Below are 26316 nucleotides of genomic sequence, written 5' to 3' on the forward strand. Positions count from 1 at the left end.
TGGAGGGGAAACTGGGAATGGAGAAATTTACATGTAAATAAAGAAAATATCTAAAAAAAAATAAAAGAAAAAGGAAAGAAAAGTTGGTTGTAATCTTTTGTGGCTTTTCATTTACATTTTGCTTGTTTATTCTACTGAGGTATTGTTTTGTTATGCTGACATGGAATTGATGATCCTATTGATCCAGCCTCCCAAGTGCTGAGAAGATAGACTTAAGCCAATGGCCTGGCGTCATTGTTTTTCTGCTTTTGTTCAATTAATTAGCTAATTAGATAATTGAAACAACTTCTTCCCAAGTTGGCCTTGAACTGTGTAAGTAGCCAGCGATGACCTTGAACTTCTGATTCTCCTGTCTCGGCTTCTACAGTACATGTCTATGTGGTTCACCATATCCAGTTTATCTTTTTTAAAATTGTATAAAGGGGTTTCATTATAATATTTTATATATATAGTGTTCTTTATTCATACTTATCCTCTTCTTATCCTTACTGCCCCTCCCCCTTTTCTACTTACACATCCCTAGTAATTTTCATCCTATATTTCACATATGTGAAAATACAAGATGGTTGACATTTTAATGTTAACTATTTTCACAAAAATCTGGTCTCCTCTTCCATACATTTCCCTGAAGATTATATAATTGTATTCTTCTTTAAGCCTGACATTTTTTTAGAAAGGATAAATATAATAGCTTATACCTGGTCTTTGTGTAATTTTCTTCCTACCTTCTGATAATTAAATCTGAGGAATTTGATAAGTAGCTACCATTTCTGCTTATCAGATCCAATATGTATTATGTAACCAGTAAAGAATGTCCAGATAATCAAGAATTCCTGAGAAGCCTCACTCTATCTCTTTGTATCAGCCACAAATACCTGGAGCTATCCTCTCTCTAGAAAGTAGCTCAGGAGGGGTGTCGTCTGGTTGGTTGATATTGTTGTTCTTCCAATTCTAATACAATTCTTCACACTACTTGAAAGGATGATTTTCAGCAAGTAGATTCATACTTATTACCATGTACAAAACAAAATTTGAAGTGGATAAATAAAAGCAACCCTCAATATAAGGCCAGATACACTGAATCTGATAAAAGAGAAAATGAGGCATAGTCTTGAATTCATTACCACAAAAAAAAAAGCCTTTCTGAAAAGAACATTTGTTATTATAGTCACTAAAAACAACAATTAATAAAAGCGAACTCGTGAAACTGAAACACTTCTGTATGGCAAAGGGCACCATCAATTAGACAAAGCAGCAGGGTACAGATTGGGAAAAGATTTCTTAACCAACTACACATCCCATAAAAGGCTATATAAAATATATAAAGATATTTAAATAACTGGCCATCAAGAAAATAACTCAATTTAAAAATGGATACATATACAACAAAGGACTCTTCATTCTATAGTAGGATCACTTTGCACAACCATGTTCCTTATTACTCTATTCATAATAGGCAAAAATTGGAAACAGCCTACATGTCATCAATGTACCAATGAATAGAGAAAATGTGGTACATTTATACAATGAAATATTACTCAGCCATTTAAAAATGAAATCATGAAATTTATAGGTAAATGGATGGAGCTAGAAAAAATACTGAGTGAAGAAATCCAGACTCAAAAAGACAAATATGATGTGTATTTGCTTATATGTAAATGTTAGTTGTTAAGCTTGCATTAAGCAGGCTCTAAACCTTACAACCACAGAGATTAGTTATTGGGTAAGTGACTAGAATGGAAGGGAAGGATCTTCCTAGGAAGGAGAAATAGGGTAGATAATTATGGATGAATGAAGTTGGCAGAGGAAGAGGGAGAAAACGGAGAAACAAAGAGGAAATATGGGGAGGGGCAATTATGGACATTTGAGGGGTCATATGGAAACTTAATGCAGTAGAAACTTTTAAAAATATATACATATATAAAAGAGATCTAAATTGGAATCATCAAATAACAGTAGACAAAAATCCACCAAATGAACTATCCAGTGTTGGGGAGAGAACTACATAGAATTGAGGGAATGACAAAGAGTCCCTGTAGAAATCCCTAAACAACCCAGAATACTTCTAAGGTTATTGGTTACTCTTCACAAACTGAAGTCAATTGCTATATAACTCACCAAACACAGAGAAGTCTAGCAGTACCTACTTAGAGCCCTCGCCCCCACAGACTAGTGTTCGCAGCATTGGAAGGTGCTCTGAATGGTAGAGGAGAAAGGTAAACACCAGTTCAGTATAAACCTTGTGATCGACAGTGGTGACTTTTTATCAAAGATATGCTAGTGCAATAGTGGCAGAAAAGTTATGGGAATAACCAACTACTCTCTGTTTAGAATTAGGGACCACTCTGTGAGATGGAACTCATGCCTAACACTCCTCAGGTGGCCAATTACCTGACATTAGGTAGGCCAGGGGTCTAAGGGAAAACCAAATACTAGTGCTCTGCTAATGGAACATAGTAATAAAATGACTTTTAATGACATTCTGCTATATTCAAAGTTCAGTATTCTTCTCAGCTCTCATCAGAGAAGCTTCTTCCTGCAGTAGATGGGAACATATTGAGACTCACAACTGGAAAAAGTACAAAGTATAAAAGACCTTGGAACACTCAGTCCTAAATAAGGTTTTTATCACCAAATCCTTTCCCCAGGAGCTCAGGGAACTCTGTGGAAGACAGGGGAGAGAGATTGTAAAAGCAGTGGGGATGCAAGACATAAACAAGGCATTCTGGATATAATAGGACTGGTGAACTCAAACTATGGCAGCATGCACAGGGTTTATACATGCTTACGCTAGATGGGGTCTCAGTGTTGCCAATGGAAATTGTCACAAGCCTCCATTCCTAACCCAGAAGCTATCTGGAATTGATAGCTGCACACAAAGGAAAAATTAATTTCTCTGACAGAACCTCACTTGGCAGACAAACCAGCCCCATCCTCAGCTACAGACAGCCAATACAAAATGAATACTTCTGCGTTTTTGTAGGTGTTTTTTTCTCATAATGCTTGAAGATTTTTGTTTTGTTTTTAACCTTACATATCTTTTACTTATATATTATGGTTTGCAATTTTGTTTTTATGAGGTTAACATGTGTACAAATGTGGTATCTCAGCATCTGTATGTGGTTTTTATTAGATTTTTTTAATTTACATGTCATATTGTATGTGTTTCTTGCACTTTTTCTTTGCCTCTTTTTTTTTCTGTTTTGCACTATTCTGATTTGTTTGTTTTTATTTTATACTATGTTATTTTATTATTTAGATGTTTGTATTATAATGAGAGAAAGAAAAACAGGTATGGTTTTGAGTGGGAGTGGAGGAGGAAACTGGCAGAGGGAAAACTATAATCAGAAAGAATTATATGGAAAATTCCATTTTAAGTTAAAAAAGAATTTCTGAGAAATATTATTAAAATATATTAAAAGTATTAAAATATATTAAAGAAAACAGAAAAGATCCCGAGGAAATACTGATGCTTATGTGTGTCCATTCTTTTGCTCTCATCTGCTGATGGGGATTGATATGCACTAAAGCTGCATCGGTTGGGCTCTAATCACACTCACCAATAGCAGCACAGCTTGACTTAAACTAGTACTTTTTACTTTTCCAAAGATTTTCTATTACCAAACTTGATCCAAGATGGTTTTGGAAGAATCCACACAATGGAATTCAAAGGAGATATATCCTTGTCTACTACCACTGCATCATTGTATCCTTTAAATCTAACTATACTAATTTCTGTAGCAACTTCAGAGACAGGTGACTGTCACGGATACTAATTTTGGCAGGTGAAGATAGTTTCAGGAACTTTCACTATCTCTTTCTACTATACCTCTAATTATAATGTCAGGAAACTGAAGAGAGTATCAATTCAAATCACTGAACATATCTGTCCACGTTACACTTAAATAAAAATGGTATATTTCATGCAGATGGATATTGTACTTTTAACTTAGTCATGGGCTAACAGTTCATTTATCATCTGGTTACTTAGTTCATACAGCTTACCAGCTATGAGAGGACCAGAATATTCTATTTGGATTTGCCAATATTAATGCTTGCTCTGACATTTTAGATAATTGCAATGAAAAAAAAAAACTTCTATAAATCATCAGTAATGTTCCTATAGGTATTTATATTCAATATGTATTCAGAGAGCATTTCAGAATCTCTCTTCAAGGACCACATGATCCCCTTTTGATCGCTATACGCAGGTTTTGAGAATTGACTCACATTTGAAAGGGTTGTTAAGATGTAATTTTCCATGTCGGTGATAAATATTAAGAGAAAACTACTCTTTACCTTTTTTATGATTATGCAATCAAACAATGTTCCAATCAAATGCCCCACCTAATGTTGTTCCTAGAAAGGTCCTGCAATATTAGTTAATACCATGGGTTCATGCATTGCCAGTCCTGCCCAGCTGCTTGTTACAGTGATTTATGCCTGTGTTGCCAGATGGTTAAATAGTGCCACCTGGCCTCTACCAATCTAGATATTTAATCCTCTGAGATATACTGGAGACTGGCTCTTTGCTATCATTTCCTACTGTCAACAAAAACCTAAAAAGAGACAGCCACTGCCTAATTTTATAAATATGTTACCTGCTTTCCCGAGTATTCCTTCCTAAGAAGAAACAGTATCCTGGGAAGCCTCTGGTCATCTCTGAGGCGAGGGCTTAGTTGGACAAACAGTATACTCAGGTTAATACTCTCAAGCTCTGTTTCTTCTGGTCTCTTCCTTGATGCTGTACTAGAAGGCATGGTTGGTATCGCTAGTTACCATATGTCTCTGCTGTCTATGTAAATGAACTGACTTCTATATAGCCTCCAAGTTTAAACTCTCAAAGTTTATTTCTAAATAAGTTTTTTGGGGACTTGTGACAATACTAGGGTCCCCAGTTTCTTTGTAAATATTCTGCTTGTTTTATGGAATATTTAGTTTTCTTATAGAGAAAGATTTAAGTATTGATAATAGATTGTAGTGATATCTGAGATCTTATTCTGATTTTAGACCCGACTTAATGACCCTGGGTATCCTTGTGAATATAAACATCAGTCTCCTAAAGAAGAAAAACTGTTTTCTAACTGTGAAAGTTACATTCTGTTTGTCAGATGGGTTCAGGAAGTCAAGACTCATACAAAGAGATACAGTTTTCTCTGGCTTATCTATATAAATTTCCCTACCCTGGGTGTGATGGTTGAAAATAATGCTTTAAATAAAGGACACATATTCGTCTAAAACTTTAATATGTAGCCTCATTTTTGAAATAAGGTCTCTTAAATGTACAATTAGTTCAGACTCTAGAGATGAAATTATCTAAACTTAGTTGAACCCCACCCTAAATAAAATAACTAGTAACCATATAAGAAAAGGACAACAGACAGAGACAGAAAAGATAGTCATAAGATAGTTGCAGAAGTTAGAGTTATATTTCCTCAAGCCAAAGAATATCTAAGCTATATCTGGCAAGAAAAGTATCCCCTAGGACTTTTAAAGGAAACCTGGCCCAACCAGTACATTGACTTCAGACCTCTGGCTTTCAGAACTGTGAAAAACTAAACATTTCTTTTAAGTCATTGAGCGTGTGGCCATTTGTTATGGTATCCCTTAAAACTAATTTATAAGTACCTGGGATAATGTTCTTTTCTAATAGTGACACTGGCTGATCAAAGTGATAACAATTAGTTTCCTTATAACAGTTCTTGAGCCCAATTTTAACAGTATTTCTCAAGATAAAAGCAGTAATGGTTCCTTTAAATATACTTTAAAGGAAATCTGCAACTGATGGGGGTGGGGAAGTGGGTGGGAGCATCTCAAGGACATGACAGAAACCTGGGATAGGAGAGGCATCTTGAATCAATGCAGGTAACCTTAGCTGTGACTCACAGCATTAGGGATATGGAACCAGAAGAAGCCACCTCCTGTAGCCTGGTAGGAACCCCGGTAGAGCAATAGGGACACCATACCCACAAAACTTCCAACCCCAAATTTATCCTGTCTACAAGAAAAGCAGGGATGGTGAATGGAGCAGAAACTGGCCGAACTAGAGACCCATCTTATGGACAAGGAAAATCCCTGGCACTATTAATAATACTCTGTTAGGCTTGCAGACAGGAGTCTAGCAATCCTATCCTCTGAGAGGCTCCCCCAGCAGCTGACTCAGACAGATGCAGACACCCACAGCCCAAACAGTGGATGTAGCTTGGGGACTCGTATAGAAGAATAAGGTGAAGGATTGCAGCCCCAAAGGGAATAGGAACTCCACAGGAAGACTAACTGAATCAACTAACCTGGACCCTTGGGGCTCTCGGAGACTGAATCACCAACCAAAGAGCAAACTCAGGCTGGACCTAGGCCTCCCTGCACATATGGAGCAGATGTGCATTTTGGTCTTCATATGGGTCCTGAAAAACTGTATCAGAGTTGCCTGTCTGTGGGATATGTTCTAGTTTGTCTGGCCTCAGTGGGAGAGGATGTGCCTAGCCCCACAGAGACTTGAAGTTCCAGGGTCCAGGGATACACAGAAGGGTCCTCACCCAGTCAGTCAGAGAAGGGGAGAGGGATGAGGGAAAGATTGTGGGAGGGGGTCAGTGGGAGAGGGGCAGTATGTGAGATGTAAAGTAAATAAATAGAATAAAATAATAAATTAGAAAGATACTTTAAAGGGCTCCAGAGTTAAGGTAAATCAGTCATTAGTGTCTGGGATGGTGTAGACAGAATAAAGAATATACCTAAATGTTAAAGAGTGTTATGCTTCGTAGTGATACAGTACGTACATAGTATGCACAAAGACCTGAGTCTGATCCTCAACACCATAAACAAGTTTTCCGAGAGCAAAAAAAACCAAAAAACAAAACAAAAACAAAAACACCCTTTATTATGTAATTAGGTTAAATGCTGATAAGGAAGAGGTACCTTACAGTTTCCAAGTGGGTCCAAACTAATAAAATGAATCCTTAAGAGAAGAGAAAATTTCCCTGGTGTGATCAGAAAGAGATGGTTGCCGTGCACAAAGCTGGGGATACAGTTCATTGTTAGCTCTAAAACAAAGGGAGCAACCAGCCGAAGAACAAGTGTGACACTTGTGAGAGGGCAGGAAAGCAGCTTCCTTCCTAGAGATGGCTACGAGAGTTCAGTGCAGTGATGCTTTTGCTGGCTTTCTGGCACACAGAACTGTAATAACATAAAATGTTGCTGTTTTAAACTACCATAAGTATCATAGTACCATCAGTACCAGGAAACTAATACAAATGTTGTCAAAGAAAGTCATTTTATTCCCCTTTATTACTGTCATTAGCCCATATCATAAGTATTTGGTCTCCCAATTTCTAACCTCATGTAACCTCATGTAAATGAGTCCTTATTCCAATTAATCACACAAAGATGTCCAAATTATTATTTCATTGTATGCCAGGATTTAATATCACTTGATTTCAACAAATTCTTTGTTTTTATATATAAGACAATCTAACTATAAAAATCCCATCCAAGTGGCAACAATATAGAGAAGGACTCAGCAAATTTTTATATAAAGTACAAGATAAAAGGACCACATATTTTAGGAACAGAAGGTCATTTTGTGTAGTCACAAATGCCTAGCTTTGTTCTTAAGATAAGAAAGAGGCTGCAGGTGTTATGAATTACTGCTATCTGAACCAGAGTTCTGTTGAAATACGCCTGAGGCAAGGTTCTGCTAATATTTCATGAAAAATAGACTCTATGGGTTGCAGAACCAAAGGGGAGGGGAAGTGAAGCAGAAGCAAAATGACTCAAAATTACGCTAACCATTATCTCATGGGGAGAGTCAGAAGAGACACATCAATAACTATTTGGCAGGTGTCTCATCACTATGGATTTGTGGCCTTATCTCTAAATCATGACTCAGAACAACCCAACTAAAGGGAGGAAAATAATTCATTCCCGTTCTCTTGTCTGGCACTGGTTAAAATTGTTTCATAAGAAGTTAGCCTCTCTTCACTAGAGAGCCATGTCATTTGACCCCTGTGGAAGTTTTTAGAAAAGGTGTAAGGTATACTTTAGATTGTGTAATACATTGTGAATCCAGAACTAGCGAGATGAGCCAGGGGTGCTGGGTAGGGCTGGTGAGCTTCAGGTGAGCTGGTGGTACTGTAAGAAGTTGATTAACCCTGGCAAGCTTAAGGAGTAGCCAGGAAGTATGTAGGAGACACCCTGACAGAATCCAAACTGCTGCCCTCATTATTATTGCCCATATAGAAGCTTCTAAGACAAACAGCACCCTTTTCTGTATGACATGCCAATGCTCAAGTTTCTTAGAAATAGTGTCTTGGAGGAAAGAGATTCTCTTTTTGACTGTATGATATGATCTTGCTTCCATAGGAACCCTAACAACGGTACTTTGTTTCTTCGCTTACATCGCCACCAAGCCTCTAAGGTGAGTTTCCCTTTCCACATTGAGTTTTTTTTTTTTTCTCAGAAGCATTTAAAAGAAATGTTTAATAAGAAAATCTATCAACATACTCAAACGTATTAAAACAAATGCTTAGCCTGATACATATAAAAACCCATTCAACCAAATTCAATAGTATTTATAATTTAAAACTCTCAGTACTAGAAATACATGGAGTATTTTTGTTCTTGTTGGGTGGGGGTGAGTGACGGGTTGGGGACAGAGTATAGTGCCTCAACTTGTTATCTAAATCTCCAAACCCAGGAATAAATCATTTATATTCAATAATGTGCTCTGGCCAACAAGACAAGATACATTTAGCTATCTATGTTGGAAAGGAAGAAAACAAAAGCTGTCTACATTTGTTATACTTTCGTAAATAATTCATACCAGACAATCTAAGGACAGATAGTAAAAACAAAGCATCTAATGACACTGCCAGGTTTTTTTTCAAAAATAGTATTTTATATACTAAAAGTAATTAGCTGTTATCAAACGAACTTAACAAAAATTAAGTCAAAAGAAACATAGGGCCTCAGCAGGAAAAGGTGCCTGCAGCCAAGTTTGGCAATCTGGGTTTGAGCCCCAGAACTTACATGTGAGAAGACCAATGCCACAAACTGTCCTCTGATCTACACACACACACACACACACACACACACACACACACACTGTAAAAAAAAATGATCAGAACAGGAATAAATCTGTAAGGCAAAAGACACTGTCAACAGGACAAAACGGCAACCAACAAATTAGGAAAAGATCTTTACCAGTCCTATATCTGATAGAGGGCTAATATCCAATCTATACAAAGAACACAAGAAGTTAGACTGCAGAGAAACTAATAACCTGATTAAAATATGGGGTACAGAGCTAAACAAAGAATTCTCAACTGACGAATACCGAATGGCTGAGAAGCACCTAAAGAAATGGTCAATATCCTTCGTCATCAGGGAAATGCAAATCAAAACAACCCTGAGATTCCACCTCACACCAGTCAGAATGGCTAGGATAAAAAACTCAGGTGACACTTGGGAGGCAGAGGCAGGTGGATTTCTGAGTTCGAGGTCAGCCTGGTCTACAGAGTGAGTTCCGGGACAGCCAGAGCTACACAGAGAAACCCTGTCTCAAAAAACAAAAAAAACAAAAAACAAAAAAAAAAAAAAAAAAAAAAAAAAAAAAAAAAAAAAAAACTCAGGTGAGAGCAGATGCTGGAGAGGTTGTGGAGAAAGAGGAACACTCTTTCATTGATGGTGAAATTGCAAGTTCCTATCTTTCCTATCTTTTAAAAGTAAATAATTAACTAAAAAAAACCCAACTAAACCTACAGTAAATAATTTACTAATTTTTATAGAACCTAGTAGAATTATATACTTGACAAGACATCCATAAAGATCTTTTTTAATCTTGAGGTATAAACCATTTCATTATCAAAGGCCAATTAAGAAATAATTAGTACTGCTTTCATAATCTGATAACATGTTAGCTACATCTGCATAGCTGTGATGGAAATATCTAGGGGACCAAAGGAAGGATTTATTATGGTTTACTGTTTCAAACAGTTTAGTCCTTACTAGTCTTGAGGATGAGGCAGACCTGAGCTTTTTATGTCATGGAAGACCACAATACAAAGAAACTGCATATAAGAAGATGCCAGAGGAGAAATAGACGCAAGAACCTCTTGACCTGCTCCTCCAACAAGACTCTTTCTCCTACCTTCTCCCAACCTCCAATAATGTCATCATAGTATGAAACCATCAAGGGATTGATCCAGTGAGCAAGACAGTCTTCATTTTCTAACCGTTCCTAGAAACTTCAGCACAAACATATGCAGAGGTGTGTTTCGCTAATCCCTTGGACATTTTTTTTTTACCATAATGAAATGGACAAATGCTTTCTATGTTAGTGTAGATGTATAAGAATATCAAAAATATCTAGTTGTTGTTTCTGGATATTGGTCATGACTTTGACAATACCAAAACCAAATAACAGACACATGATTAATGACATAGTCATATTATTAAATTAAATTATGTTACATTTGGAAATAAATGCTGCTCTGCTACCTCCTCAACAATGCAGGTTTGAGTATCAGTTTTACTGCTGAGAAAACTGGAAACGTAGAGTATTAGTAGCAAGAGTATTTCATTTACTTGTTCACTCGCTCATGCATACCCTCAGTAAGTATTATTTTTAGATGCCACCAGATGCTACCAACTAACTGGGATTTTAAAGCTAAAGAAACAGTATAAAAGAACTTTTTCTAAAAGTGGGGAAAGCAAAAGTGAGAATAAGGGAGAATACTTACTTTTCCTTCATCTCTTGGGCTATCACTTAAATGTACAACTGGGCCTGGATGAGTCTTGGTGGAGCTGTTAAATCAATTCAGAACAGTAATTTAAAGATTAAGCTGTAATATACTCCCCAGGGTAGTAGAGCTAAGTCTCAGATTCACTTCAAATTTCAGCTTTCTTTATGAACTACTTTTCTTTTTTTATTGATTATTATATTTATTTACCTGTCAAATGTTGTCTCCCTTCCCCGTCTTCCCTCCACAAATCCCCCATTCAATTCCCACACCCCTTTGCCTCTAAGAGGGCACTCCCCCACCCACCTACCCACCCATCCACCCACTCCCACTTTACCCCTCTAGCATCCCCCTTCGCTGGGCCAACAGGCCTCCACAGGACCAAGGGCCTCCTCTTCCATTAATACTAGATAAGGCAATCTTCTGCTACAGATCTAGAGGGAGCCATGGACCCATCCATGTGTACTCTTTGGTTGGAGGTTTAGTCCTTGGGAGCTCTGAGGGTTATGGTTAGTTGATATTGTTTGAACTACTTCTCTTTTTCCTATTAAATCTATTAAGCTAGGGTTGGTGGGCTTTTTAAATTAGGTATAAAAATAAGGTCCTACATTTTAAAATGGTACTTTTCACTACATTTTTGTGAAATTATGAGTCCTTGATATTTTTAATGAATTTTATTAATACAGAGAAATGCTATAGCCACAAACCTATGTAGTAAATCTACTTCAACCAAATTTTAAGCTTAAGTAGCTAAGATTTCCTTTGACATGGAAATTTCTATGATTTTGTCCCTAAAGCAAAGAACAGTGGTATACTGGATTTAAAAAGAAATGCTTTAGTGATTAGCTAGTAATAACTATCCTTCAGAAAACTGAAAACCTGGGGGAATCTAGTTCATTGATATTGTCTACTTTATCTGGATTTTCCACTGTAACCAATAATAAATAATTAGGTATACACCAACACAACTAAAAATTAAAAGGACTTTGCTAATCTAACCAATTTATTCTACTCTGATCATCTGGCATGGTTTCTTTATAAATCTAATTTAATGGGATGAATGACTATGATTATGTCATGGTTAAGTTATGATATCATCTCACATGACAAAAGAACTATTTCTCAAAATTTTTATAGTCCTTTCCATGATTCAATTGTTATAGAGGGCAAGAAAGCAAAGAAACTACACTTAGAAAGGGTAACCCAAGTGTGCCTGAGTTGGCAGTTCCACTTTATTTGTTAAGGACACATAAAATCCACAAAGCTCCTTCACAAAACAATAAAGACTATTTAAATCTTAGAAATAATTTTAAAAGTAATAAGTAAGTGATTTTAATACTGGTTCTTGGATATAACTCAAAGAATATATAGATTAGATATTGGTAAAGGATTTTGAGAATAGGTTCATTCATCACATTCACAAATATATTTTCTTATCTAAAAATGGATATAATACCATTGGTCTTACTGAATATATATATATATATATATGTGTATGTGTACACATATATATATATATATACACACACACACTAATTTAATGGCAAAAGATCTTACTGAATATATATATATATATGTACATATATACTAATTTAATGGCAAAAAATAGATCATATTCAACAGTATGGATTGAGATTGCTGTTCTATTTGAAAATCAGAATTACTATTTGAATTTTATAGTATATTTTAAAGAAAAACTTATACAGGGTTACAAGGGAAAGTTCATAGAGCTGTTTTGGTTATATTCATATGTAATATACACTTACATATAGTGTTCTAGGAAGGTAAATGCTTCTGATAAAGAATAATATCCTTAATTATTCTTTAGTAAATAATAATGTCAGCAAACCAAAACTGTTATCTATCTGTGGGGTTTGATTGGACCGACCATTATTAGAGTGTGTTGCATGACAACCTAGTGAAAACAATAAGAAGTTTCATAGAAAGAACCATCTGTACTTAAAGATTTGAAAACTGAAATAAGCATGTTAAGTATTATACCTTTACAAATTAGCAATAGTAAGACTACATGCAAATGTGACCAAATATTCAGTTGTTTCCAATTATTGATGTACTTCATTTTGAACCATAGAATCATATTAAGGGAATATATTATGGAAATATGGGTTAGATCATATGCTAGACTCTTCCACTTAAAGCTTTACTATATAATAAAAAGTATTCTAGTTCAGAAAATAATTAAACATTCAATTTGTTATTTGTAAAAAAAATTAGAGTATAAAAGACTGGGATGGGACATAAAATGTGGAGTGCAAATAAATAAAAGAGAAAAAGGTTATTTCATATTATATCAAAAGTTAAAGGGAAATTTTTATAGTTTTGCTTCTTTTTTATTTTTTTTGCTTTTGATTTTTTTCTTATTTTTTTTCTTATTTAAATGCATTTTATACATCAACCATATTAATGATATTGAGTATTTTGAGAATCAAATAATACATAAAAATTTGTTCGCAGGTGGATTTCTGAGTTCAAGGCCAGCCTGCTCTACAGAGTAAGTTTCAGGACAGCCAGGGATATACAGAGAAACCCTGTCTTGAAAAAACAAAAAAAACAAAACAAAACAAAAATTTCTTCAACTTTTATATTCATGTCCTTTCATACCCTAAAAATATCATTAATGAATATTTAATACTATCCATAACTGAGGATTCTACATCTAATGCTGAGTGCTAAATTGTTTCAAAACATACAAAATATTCTTTGGGAATTAAGCATAGTAAAGGAGCATAAAATATTAAAAATGAATCATTAAGAAATATATTCAAAAGCCCTCATATGATACTACCTGACATAGTGAGAGAGTATTTAAGATGCATTATATATCTGTGTACATTTTCTAACAATCAGTTTACTTAGAAAAGATTATCAGTGTTTCTAGGAGAGAAATTATTTTATCAGTAAGTATATTTTAAAATTTTCAAAATAGCAAAAACTCTTTGAAGTTAAATATTAAGAAAAGGCTAATTTCAAGTACAGTGAGAAAATTATTAATAATATTTCCATGATGCTTATAGAATAAGATTTTAATATTTTCAACTGTTAATATTCAACATACAGAATAATTATTTTAAGATATATTTCATTGTTATGTCTCCCTTTTCATTTCTGATCTTGTTAATTTGGATACTGTCTCTGTGCCCTCTGGTTAGTCTAGCTAAGGGTTTATATATCTTGTTGATTTTCTCAAAGAACCAGCTCCCAGTTTGGTTGCCTCTTTGTATGGTTCTTTTTATTTCTATTTGGTTGATTTCAGCTCTGAGTTTGATTATTTCCTGCCTTCTACTCCTCTTGGGTGAATTTGCTTCTTTTTGTTCTAGAGCTTTCAGGTGTGCTGTCAAGCTGCTAGTGTAAGCTCTCTACAGTTTCTTTTTGGAGGCACTCAGGGCTATGAGTTTTCCTCTTAGCACTGCTTTCATTCTAGCCCATAAGTTTTGGTATGATGTGTCTTCATTTTCATTAAATTCTAAAAAGCTTTTAACTTCTTTATTTCTTCCTTAACCAAGTTGTCATTGAGGAGAGCATTGTTCAGCTTCCATGTATATGTGTGCTGTTTTGCCACTTAAAGATGATGACTATCAACATGTTGGTGTATTTTCTGTCTCTGACATTAATTTTCAAAACCCTAGAAAAAGTCACTAGCAAAACATAACTGTCAGAAATTATTGACAAAATTCTGAAATAACATACATTCCTAATGTATCTTAAGAAGTAGAAACTAATTAAAAGACAATTTACATAAAATTACACACATTAGCTCATTTTAGAGTTATCTGTGGTTTTAGTTCAATTTCACTTAAATTAAGTAAACATTAGCAATGGATGTAGTAACTAATTATAACCCCACAAGTTACATAACACATGCACTATTTTTGTCAGATAAAGTGACAGGTAAGTTCAAACTCACAGTTCAATTGCCTTGTTCCACATGATGACATATCCAGAAAGAATGAAAGATTCAATATTTACAATATGTGTATTTCCTCTTTCTGTTCCAACATAGAGCCATTTACTCTGGAAAGGTAGATGACAGTAAGTAATTCTGAAAGAAAGAAAATGACAATTAAAATATCTGAATTTTACATTGGATCAGTACATTTTCCTTACACATATCACACTAACATAAAGTTATAGTTATATAAATGATAGGAGAACTTATGTACCAAGGTAGCATATCCTTATTAATAGAACATAGGAGAAAAATAATAAAATATGACTAAAAATAATAATGGCAATCATTATTGAATACATGTTTATTATGGGCATGGATTTACACCATGTTTAGTTTTAATTTTTTGACCAAAATACAAAAATATAAGAGTTGTAGATAATAATGGGAAAGTGATTTTTGAGATATATGTACACTGAAAATATTTAAATCATGTTTATGATTTCAAAATTAAGAAGGCTTATGAAGGGCCAGGCAGTGGTGGCACATGCCTTTAATCCCAGCACATGGGAGGCAGACGCAGGCAGATTTCTGAGCTCAAGGCCAGCCTGGTCTACAGAGTTAGTTCCAGGACAGCCAGGGCTGTACAGAGAAACCCTATCTCAAGAAAAAAGAAGAAGAAGAATAGGGGGGGAGGAGGAGGAGGAGGAGGAGGAGGAGGAGGAGAAGAAGAAGAAGAAGAAGAAGAAGAAGAAGAAGAAGAAGAAGAAGAAGAAGAAGAAGAAGAAGAAGAAGAAGAAGAAGAAGAAGAAGAAGAAGAAGGAGAAGAAGGCTTATTGAATCATTTCTTCCAGCATTAGGTAAGTGGTGGTACATTATTGTTACTTATGGTCATACTGTGTGACAGTATTTCAGAGCTTCCTTTACATATCTGACATTATGGTGACTGCTAATCCATCTCTCCCAGCCTCCCCACACACTCTTCCTTGGCTTAGCTTCTGGTAACCACCGTTTGAATTACCATTTCTAAGATCAATTGCGCTATTTGTCATTCTGAATACAAATATGTATTTCTGTTTTACATAGGAGAAACTAAGATGATTTTTTTTCAGTAGCAGGAAGTTGAACTTTGTTTTCAGTTTTTTATTAAACCACAGTAGGCACATGTACTCAAAATGACAAAGGAATGTTCTTTTAATATTTCTAAAACCGTGACTAGGAATCTTTGAAAATGAAACCACTCTAAAAGGTAATTTAAAACTGTCTCATATAATGGAGATAATTCTAAGTGCTTTATATATCACAGACAAAAATATAATTTATAAACCTCTGTTCTATAGATGTTTAAGTTTATTGATGCATACATGAGACTAAACTCTTTGCTTTATAATTGCCCAAGTCCAAAGCATTCCTGTTCAGTTACAAAACTTAGCATCTTCCCACTGAGCTTCACTGTTTATTTATTTAAATAAAAGTCATTTCAAAGATAAAGTAGGTACCTAATGAACATAAATTTCAGAGTTTATGGAGAAGTAGTAGTTATCTGTACTTTGTTCAGGTGCTTGGTATTTATGTATTAGGAGGAATACTGTTAAGGTCAGAGAATCACTTTGTTCTTTCAAACAGAGAATCACTGTGTGTATGTGTGCGTGTGTGGTATGTGTATGTGACTGTATGTGTGTGATGTGGTGTGTATGTGTGGTGTGTGTGTGTATGTGTGAGTGTGTGTGTATGTATGTGTGTGTGTGAATGTGTGTGTGTGGTATACATATATGGTGTGTGAATGTATGTGTGAATGTGTGTGTGAATGTGTGTGGTGTTTGTGTGTATGTGCGTGTGTGGTATGTGTGTGTGTGGTGTGTGTGTGGTATGCATGGTGTGTTTGTGTAAATATTTGTGTGGTGTGGTGTGTGTGGTTATGTGCGTGTGAATGTGTATGTGTGTATGTGTGCATGTGTGTATGAATGTGTGTGTGTAGTGTGTGTGTTTGAATGTGTGTGTGTGTGTGTGTGTGTGGTGTGGTGTCTATGTGTGTGGTGTGTGTAAGTGTGTGTGTTTGTATGTGTATGTATGTGGTGTGTGTGGGGTGTGTGTGTGTCTGTGTGGTGTGTGAGTGTGTGTGTGTGTATGTGTATGTATGTGGTGTATGTGGTGTGTGTGGTGTGTGTGGTGTGGTGTCTATGTGTGTGGTGTGTGTAAGTGTGTGTGTTTGTATGTGTATGTATGTGGTGTATGTGGTGTGTGTGGGGTGTGTGTGTGTCTGTGTGGTGTGTGTGTGTATGTGTGTGTATGTGTATGTATGTGGTGTATGTGGTGTGTGTGTGTGTGTGTGTGTGTGTGTGTGTGTGTGTGTGTATGGAGATCAGAGGACAATCTCAGGAATTGGTCCACTCTTCCCACCTCATGTAAGGCCGAGTGTCTCTTACTTGCCATAGTGCTGCATACTTCAGGCTAGCTATCCTTCTTTCCCCTTCTCTTGTCTCTACCTCCCATCTTAACATAGGAGTGCTGGAATCACAGACATGTGCCACCATATCAAGACTTCCTTGAGTTTCACCGTTCTAGTCTCATCTTCATAATGGGCTTTCTGGCTAGCTCTGAGACCTGTTCAATATCTAGAGCCAACAGAACTACTGCATATGAAATAAGAAATTCAATGACTCATCTATTAACATTATAATTAGTCCCTCTAATTTGAATTCATTGTGCTCTTCTGCACACTTTAAAAAAAGTATGAATGCTCTGTCTGTATATACATCTGCAGGCCATAAGAGGGCATCGGATCCCTTTATAGATGATCATGAGCCACCATGTGGTTGTTGGGAATTGAATTCTTGACCTCTAAAAGAGCAGCCAGTGCTCTTAACTACTGAACCATCTCAGAAGCCCCTTCTAGATGCTCTTACAAAGACAATAAGTTCACAGATAATCACTTGCCAGGACATGTTAGCGCACCATGATATTTCCTAGAGTTTACTTGGAAGATTATCTAGCAAACAATCATAAAAGCTGAACAAACTTTTGACAGTCAAACAGATACACTTTTTAAAAAGTTAATGGTAAATTCACACAATTCCATCTTATAACACACATTAAGAGTGCAACTTATGAGCGCTATGGTTAAGAGTCAACAGTTAACAGGTATTCCAGTACATGTTCTCAGCCTGCCATATTGAATGTTTCGATATCCTCTCTCTCTGAACCAAATGTTATCCATCCTGTGGAAATCATCAAGCATATCACATTAAAAACACTAGAAACTTGCTATGACATAAGAAACTACAAAGTAAATTGATTTTTCTAATTAATGAGTAACCTACACGATACTGGGAATCTTTAATTAAGAATTGAAGTCTAGAATAGCTGTCTCCAAGGGATAGTTACTAATATTACACAGGAAATAACTTGATGGCAATGTTTCTAGGCAATGAATGATCAATTATCTATTTAATCTTCAATATAAATGGGAACTCATTTTAAAGAAGAAATACAATCACCATATCTGAATCACAGGAAGAGAGAGAGAAAACAATCTAAGAGTTTCAGACATGAGGAAACTTCAATATGACATAATGATCTCAACCTCAGTTAACAAGTAAAATCTGAGACCTGCCAGGTTCAGTGATGAAACCTGAGACAGGAGGTGGAACACCAATGTAAACAGACCTTGTAAAGCAGAAAGAAGACAGGAAGAAAATCCTAACAGAACTAGAACTAGCCTGTGAACTCTTTAATGATGGTTAAGTAAAGAGAATAATATCCATATTGACAGATAATAATATCCACCATTGAACTGTTATCCAAGATTAGAATAATCATTTTAGATTTTCAAACATTATCTGAATAGAACATTGTGTTTTACTGATATGGGAAAGGATATGATTTTACTTGTTTTGTGTACTTGATAATCATAATAATTAATTGATAACCTCATGGAACTTAATTTTTTATTCATTAAGTCTTCAGTTTTAACTATTTTGACTACCACAACCTGATACATAAGAAATTTTAAAATGTTATATGTTGTTTCCCTATTGATTTTGAAGATCACAAGACATTTAAGACATTTCTAGCTTTCCATACACTCATCAATTCCACCTTCACTGAATGAGTCTTTATAAATCTTGTATTATAACACACACCATCCTTATCATCTTATATATATATGATGAGAGATAAAAAGTTGACAAAGAAAACTAAAACAAGTATGTTAATGTCTATAAAAATTAAGGAAATAAAAGTTCCATTGGAATTGTCTTTTAAAGGTCAATATAATAGTAATTTTAAAACTTAAACAACGTACATACTTTCAAAAATTCTTCTTGATCCTCACTTAGGACTTAATGTAGAATTTTTGTAATTAATGTGATATTGACAATATGGATGTGGGTTTGGTGCTAGGTTTTTTCAGATTGGTGTGTGTATTCATTGTATTTTTCAGCACTTTTATCTTCCTTGACTGCTGCACACTCTGCTTCATAGTATACCATATCTTATTTTACAACTATTTGCCAGGAATAGACATTTTCATGATTTTTGTGATTGTTGAATTCTTTTTGAATAGTGCTGAGCAATAAATACATTTTAGGTAAGTGCTCTACTACTGTGCTATATCTCTGGCCATGATGTTATTAACTACAGAGGTAGTACTTGCCCTGAAAGTTATTGAAGATGTCCTATACATAGGAATCTGGACAAAATAAAAGGGGAGGAGAGAAAAAGCCTGTTTTCTCAGTCATATACTCTCTCTGTTTCCTGGCTTCTTAGAGATGGATTATTTTGCCCTTCTACACTGTTATGCCATAAGGTACTCACTCACCATGCTGCAAACAGGTGTTCCTGGGACGAAACATCTGAAACCATGATCCCAAATCAATCTTTACTCCTTTGATCCCTGAGGTAATTGTATGTTACAAAATGTCTCATGCACAAATAGTACACTTCTGATATGTTAATAATCCATAACAAATCTATTTGGTACTAACATAATTATAAATACAAGTCCAACTTTGTGAACCTGGACAGCCAGTATTTTTAGATAGAACAATCTGTCCAAAGCCTTTAAAATGTTAGCACTAATTTAACATAAAATTAAAAGCATTTCAAGTAAAAGTTACTTGAAAAATCACAACCTATGCCCACAGACTTGTGTTTAAGAAACACTGTTATAGGCTGCCAACTCCATCCCTATCTATTCAATATAGTACTTGAAGTTCTAGCCAGAGCAATTAAAGAACAAAAGGAGATCAAGGAAATAACAAATTAGAAAGGAAGAAATCAAGGTACCACTATTTGCAGATGATATGATACTATACATAAGTGACCCCCAAAATTCATACAGACTAGAGAACTCCTATAGCTGACAAACAACTTCAGCAAAGTGTCTGAATATAAAATTAACTAAAAAAAATTAGTAGCCTTCCTTTATATAAATGATAAATAGGCTAAGAAAGAAATTAGAAAAATGACACCCTTCATAATAGCCACATATAATATAAAATATCTTAGTGTGACTCTAGCCAAGCAAGTGAAAGAAAGATCAATATGACAAGAACTTCAAGTTCCTGAAGAAAGAAATCGAAGGTTTCTTTTTCTTCTGAAGACCCAGCTATACCGCTCCTGGACATATACCCCAAAGAGAAATTCTAAACAACAAAAGAACTTCTGCAGGAATGACCATCCCTGACCTCAAACTGTACTGTAGAGCAACAGTGATTAAAAAAATGCATGGTAGCCTTCTAGTTGCCATCTACACCCGGGAGCTAAGGCTATTCCACAGCCCTCTATACACCGGTCCCACCAGAAGAGAGCTGTCCTCCCAGGAATGCTGGCATAGGCTTACAGAACCACAGGAGAGACAAGCTACAGCCATAGATAGCAAGACCAATGGCAAAAGGCAAGCCCAAGAACCTTACTAGAAATAAAGCCTACTTTGCATCATCAGAACCTAGTTCTCACACCACAGCTAGACCTGGGTATTTTAAAACACCAAAAAAAGCAAGATTTGGATTTAAAGTCACATCTCATGATGCTTATAGAGAAGTTTAAGAAGGACATAAATAACTCTTAAAGAAATACAAGAAAACACAGGTAAACAGCTAGAAGCCCTTGAAGAGGAAACATAAAAATTCTTTAAAGAGCCTGGCGGAGGTAGTGCACACCTTTAATCCCAGCACTTGGGGGGCAGAGGCGGGTGGATTTCTGAGTTCGAGGCCAGCCTGGTCTACAGAGAGAGTACCAGGACAGCCAGGACAACACAGAGAAACCCTGTCTCAAAAAACAAAAACAAAAACAAAAAACAAAAACAAAAAATTCCTTAAAAAATTGCAGGAAACCACAACCAAACAGGTGAAGGAATTGAATACAACCATCCAGGATCTAAAAATGGAAGTAGAAACAATAAAGAAATCAGGAAGGCAGATAACTCTGGAGATACAAAACCTAGGAAAGAGATCAGGAGTCATCACCAACAGAATACAAGTGATGGACGAGAGAATCTTACAGTCTGTCTGGGCCAGTGCCCTAAGCAGATGTTTGGTACAAAGTCCACAGCCAGTCCACAATACCCAGAGGAAGCTCCACACCCAGGTGCTCTAACACACTCAGTATCATAGGATCAGAGGTGAGGAGGACATAACATCTGTCCCAAAACCCGGAGTAACTGGTACCAGCGGGACGCAGACACACAGAACTCTGCCAGACCAGTGGCAGGGATTCCTTCCAGTCTGTCTGGACTGGTGCCCTGAGCAGACCTTGGGCACAAACTCTGCAGTGAGTCCCATAATACCCAAAGGAAGCTCTTCTCTCAGGCGCTCTAACCCACTCAGGATCACAGGATCACAGAATCACAGGATCACAGAGACAGCTTGACTCTGAGGAGCTCTGGCACAACCAGGATCATAGGTAGGACAGGCCCCAGTCAGATTTAGCCAGGGCAGGTAGCACTAGAGTTAACCAGATGGTCGGAGGTAAGTATAAGAACATAAGCAACAGAAACCAAGGTTACATGGCATCATCAGAATCCAACTCTCCCAACATAGCAAGTCCTGGATACATCATCACACTGGAAAAGCAAGATTTGGATCCAAAAATCACTTCTCATGATGATGATAGAGAACATTAAGAAGGACATAAATAGCACCCTCAAAGAAATACAGGAGAACACAGGTAAACAGCTAGAAGCCCTTAAAGAGGAAACACAAAGATCCCTTTAAAAACTACAGGAAAATCAAACAGGTGAAGGAAATGAGCAAATCAATCCAGGAACTAAATATGGAAATAGAAACAATAAAGATATCACAAAGGGAGTCAACCCTGGAGTTAGAAAACCTAGGAAAGAGATCAGGAGTCATAGATGCAAGAATCACCAACAGAATACAAGAGATAGAAAAGAGAATCTCTCACGGGCAGAAGATACCATAGAAAACATTGACACAACAGTCAAAGAAAATGCAAAAAGTTCCTAACCCAAAACATTCAGGAAATCCAGGACACAATGAGAAGACTAAACCTAAGGATAATAGGTATAGAAGAGAGTGAAGACTCCCAAGGTTGGGTCAGTAAATACCTTCAACAAAATTATGGAAGAAAACTTCCCTACCTAAAAAAAGAGATGCCCATGAACATACAAGAAGCCTACAGAACTCCCAATAGATTGGACCATAAAGAAATTTCTTCTGTCACATAATAATCAAAACACCAAATGCACTAAACAAACAAGGGATCTTAAAAGCAGTAAAGGAAAAAAGTCAAGTAACATATAAAGGCAGGCCTATCAGAATTATACCAGACTTCTCACCAGAGACTATGAAAGCTAGAAGATCCTGGGCAGATGTCATACAGACCCTACAAGAACATAAATGCCAGCCTAGGTTACTACACCCAGCAAAACTCTAAATTACCATAGATAGAGAAACCAAAGTATTCCATGACAAAACCAAATTTACACAATATCTTTCCACAATATCTTTCCACAAATCCAGCCCTACAAAGGATAATAGGTGAAAAACACCAACATAAGGTGCAAAACTACACCCTAGAAGAAGCAAGAAAGTAATCTTTCAACAAACCTACACAAACATAATTCCACCTCTAGCAAAAATAACAGGAAGTAATAATTACTTTTTCTTAATATCTCAATATAAAAGTTAATATTACCAACATATCCTAATCAATTGAAATTCAAAAGTATGAGGAGTTGGAAAGTTGTTGCCTGTCATTCCATGGTCTCTCTAATTTGGTAATTGGAGAAATAGGTCCAATATTGTACAATTCATACACACTTTCTGCTTGTTTGTACATGACAGTGTCTTGCTGGGTATCACATAATTGTCTTGAAATCATGCTTCTCCTATCTCAGACTCTCAATTAGTAGGATTGTTTATTTGACGTTTTTATACTATACTATAGTTTTCAGAACAGCTTACATATTTCAAAATTAATTATTTAGCCAAAAGAAACATAAAGAATTAATTTGGGAGGTGGCTTATAAGAGAAAAACAAAGAGTAATACTGAGAGCTTTGTTTGATGTTTTAACTATTGTATCAATTTGGAAGAAGAGGACCTTATAAGTTACTCTTATAAGTTTCTCTGAGATGAATGCTTTTCAAAATCATCACAGCCAATGAACCAGATTCTTACCCTCATCTAATGTCTGTGCCACCCTCAAAGCAGAACAATTGTTCATTGAAACAGTTGGTGAATGACTTTATAGATAGCCCATCTTAATACACACACCATTTCTTAAGTGAATGTAAACCTGTTCTCTATGGACTGAGAATAAAGTCACTCACTCAAGTCAATTACCTTTGACTATAGCAGGAAATCTATATCTGGAAATGGTGCCTACAATTCACTCCTTGGCGCAGCAGAACTGTCAACTCTTAGCTTAACTACTATGGAGGTAAAATCCTTTGGTGATGTGAGGGTCATTGAAGTACAGCCTTATTACAATGAACTCCAATGTCTAAAAATTGTTCTTATTTTCGGCTTGTACCACAGTAAGAGCCAAGATTTTAAGCTCTACTAAAAACAAAACAAACAAACAAACAAAAAGACTTTATCTATTCATGTTCATTTAAAAAAACTAATAGTGATGTATTATTTTAAAATATACAGCTAATATGTTTGGAGTTATTTAAAATTTATATTGAGAAAAACATGTATTTTCAGTATTGCTGTAGACAAGCATCTACATAAGACTGTTCAATTGATTGTTTTATATCAAACAACTTTTATAATACTCATTTTTATTATTACAATATTTTATAAATTTTTAAAGAATATGACAAAATAAAAAAACAAAAGTTATGCAGGTATTGAAGTGGGGGTCTCTGGGAAAAGCTGGGTTATAAAAGGGAAAGAAGAATATGATGTAATTCTACTTACTTTAAATATGTTTTTAAATGTTAATAAATTCAGACAAACTGAAATTATATATGTTTTCTCATCATAATGCAATAAAACCTAAATCAATAAAAAAATAAAATAAAATTTATAAAAAAAGAAGAGAGAACCTCAGGTACAGAAGATACCATAGAAAAGATTGACACAACAGTCAAAGAAAATGGAAAATGCAAAAAAGTCCTAACCCAAAATTGGAAATCCAGGAAATCCAGGACACAATGAGAAGACTAAACCTAAGGATAGTAGGTGTAGAAGAAAGCAAAGATTCCCAACTTAAAGAGCCAGTAAATATCTTCAACAAAATTATAGAAGAAAACTTCCCTAACCTAAAAAAAGAGATGCCCATGAACATACAAGAAGCCTACAGAACTCCAAATAGTTTGGACCAGAAAAGAAATTCCTCCCACCACATAATAGACAAAATATCAAATGCACAAAACAAAGAAAGAATATTAAAAGCAGTAAAGGAAAAAGGTCAAGTAACATATAAAGGCAGGTCTATCAGAATTACACCAAACTTCTCACCAGAGACTATGAAAGCCAGAAGATCCTGAGTTGATGTCATACAGACCCTAAGAAAGCACAAATGCTACCCAGGCTACTATAACCAGCAAAACTCTCAATTACCATAGACAGAGAAAACAAGATATTCCATGACAAAACAAAGTTTACACAATATCTTTCAACAAATTCAGCCCTACAAAGTATAATAAATGGGGAACTCCAACACAAGGAGGGAAACTACACCCTAGAGAAAACAAGAAAGTGGGACCAGCTGGTAGGCACAGGTCACAGGAGAGGCAGGGCAACTGGGACAGGATCCTATCTACAACTAGGAGGGATGGTGGATCCCCAGCCCTCTGTGCACTTTTCCTGCAAGTGGAGAGTAGGTCTCCAGGGAGTGCTCTGACCCAGGGACTCAGGTGAGATCACCATTTTCTCTCCAATGACTTTCTAAGGCTGGACCAGTCAGAAGGCACAGGCCACAGAAGCAGCAGGGCAGCTAAGACAGGATTCTTTCTACCTCCTTCTACAACTAGGAGGGACAGCGATTCCACAGCCCTCTGTGCACAGGTCTTACCAGAAGAGAGCTGATCTCCCAGAAGTGCTGACACAGGCTTACAGACCTACAGGAGGAACAAGCTCCAGCCAGAAACAGGAAGAACATAACACCAGAGATCAACAGATGGCAAAAGGCAAACACAAGAATCTTACCAACAGAAACCAAGACTACTTGGCATCATCAGAACCTAGTACTCCCACCACAGCAAGTCCTGGATACCAACACACCGGAAAAGCAAGATTTGGATCTCAAATCATATCTCATGATGGTGATAGAGGAATTTAAGAAGGACATAAATAACTCCCTTAAAGTACAGGAGAACACAGGTAAACAGCTAGAAGCCCTTAAAGAGGAAACACAAAAATCCCTTAAAGAATTACAGGAAAGCACAACCAAACAGGTGAAGAACCAAAACCATCCAGGAACTTAAAATGGAAGTAGAAACAATTAAGAAATCACAATTAGGAGAGACAACTCTGGAGATAGAAAACCTAGGAAAGAGATCAGGAGTCATAGATGCAAGCATCACCAACAGAATACAAGAGATAGAAGAGAGAATCTCTCACGGGCAGAAGATACAATAGAAAACATTGACACAACAGTCAAAGAAAATGGAAAATGCAAAAAGTTTCTAACCCAAAACATCCAGGAAATCCAGGACACAGTGAGAAGACCAAACCTAAGGATAATAGGTATAGAAGAGAGTGAAGACTCCCAAGGTAATGGGTCAGTAAATACCTTCAACAAAATTATGGAAGAAAACTTCCCTACCGAAAAAAAGAGATGCCCATGAACATACAAGAAGCCTACAGAACTCCAAAGTTCTGGTTCTTTGAGAAAATCAACAAAATAGATAAACCCTTAGCCAGACTAACTAGAGGGCACAGGGTTTAGCCAGACTGGCTAAGGGTTTAGCCAGACTAACTAGAGGGCACAGAGACAGTATCCTAATTAACAAGATCAGAAATGAAAAGGGAGATATAACAACAGAAATTGAGGAAATCAAAAAAAAAAAAAATCATGAGATCCTACTACAAAAGCTATACTCAACAAAACTAGAAAACCTGGATGAAACAGTGCTGCACTCACTCGTTTATCCAGTAGGTCTACAGTATCAGGGTTAAAACTTGATCACAGACAAGAGGCATTATGACTCTAAAGGGAGTTTGTCTCCTGGGTATTTCAGTCAGTTGCTGGAATCTCC

At 36.0% G+C, this 26316-nt stretch overlaps 1 protein-coding gene across 8 annotated transcripts in view; it reads right to left on the reverse strand.

Moving 5' to 3' along the window:
- The window catches only part of Stxbp5l (syntaxin binding protein 5 like), a 268083-nt gene that overhangs the window by 172398 nt on the left and 69369 nt on the right, over window positions 1–26316 (reverse strand). For all 8 annotated transcript variants that reach the window (XM_031363837.1, XM_031363833.1, XM_031363831.1 and 5 more), the window contains exons 6-7: window positions 14662–14796; window positions 10737–10800 (exon numbers count right to left, since the gene is read on the reverse strand). In XM_031363837.1, coding sequence (XP_031219697.1) covers window positions 10737–10800; window positions 14662–14796 — 199 coding nt within the window. The remainder of the gene's footprint in view (window positions 1–10736; window positions 10801–14661; window positions 14797–26316) is intronic.

This window comes from Mastomys coucha, unplaced genomic scaffold, assembly GCF_008632895.1.
Source record: "Mastomys coucha isolate ucsf_1 unplaced genomic scaffold, UCSF_Mcou_1 pScaffold12, whole genome shotgun sequence".
NCBI lineage: Eukaryota > Metazoa > Chordata > Mammalia > Rodentia > Muridae > Mastomys > Mastomys coucha.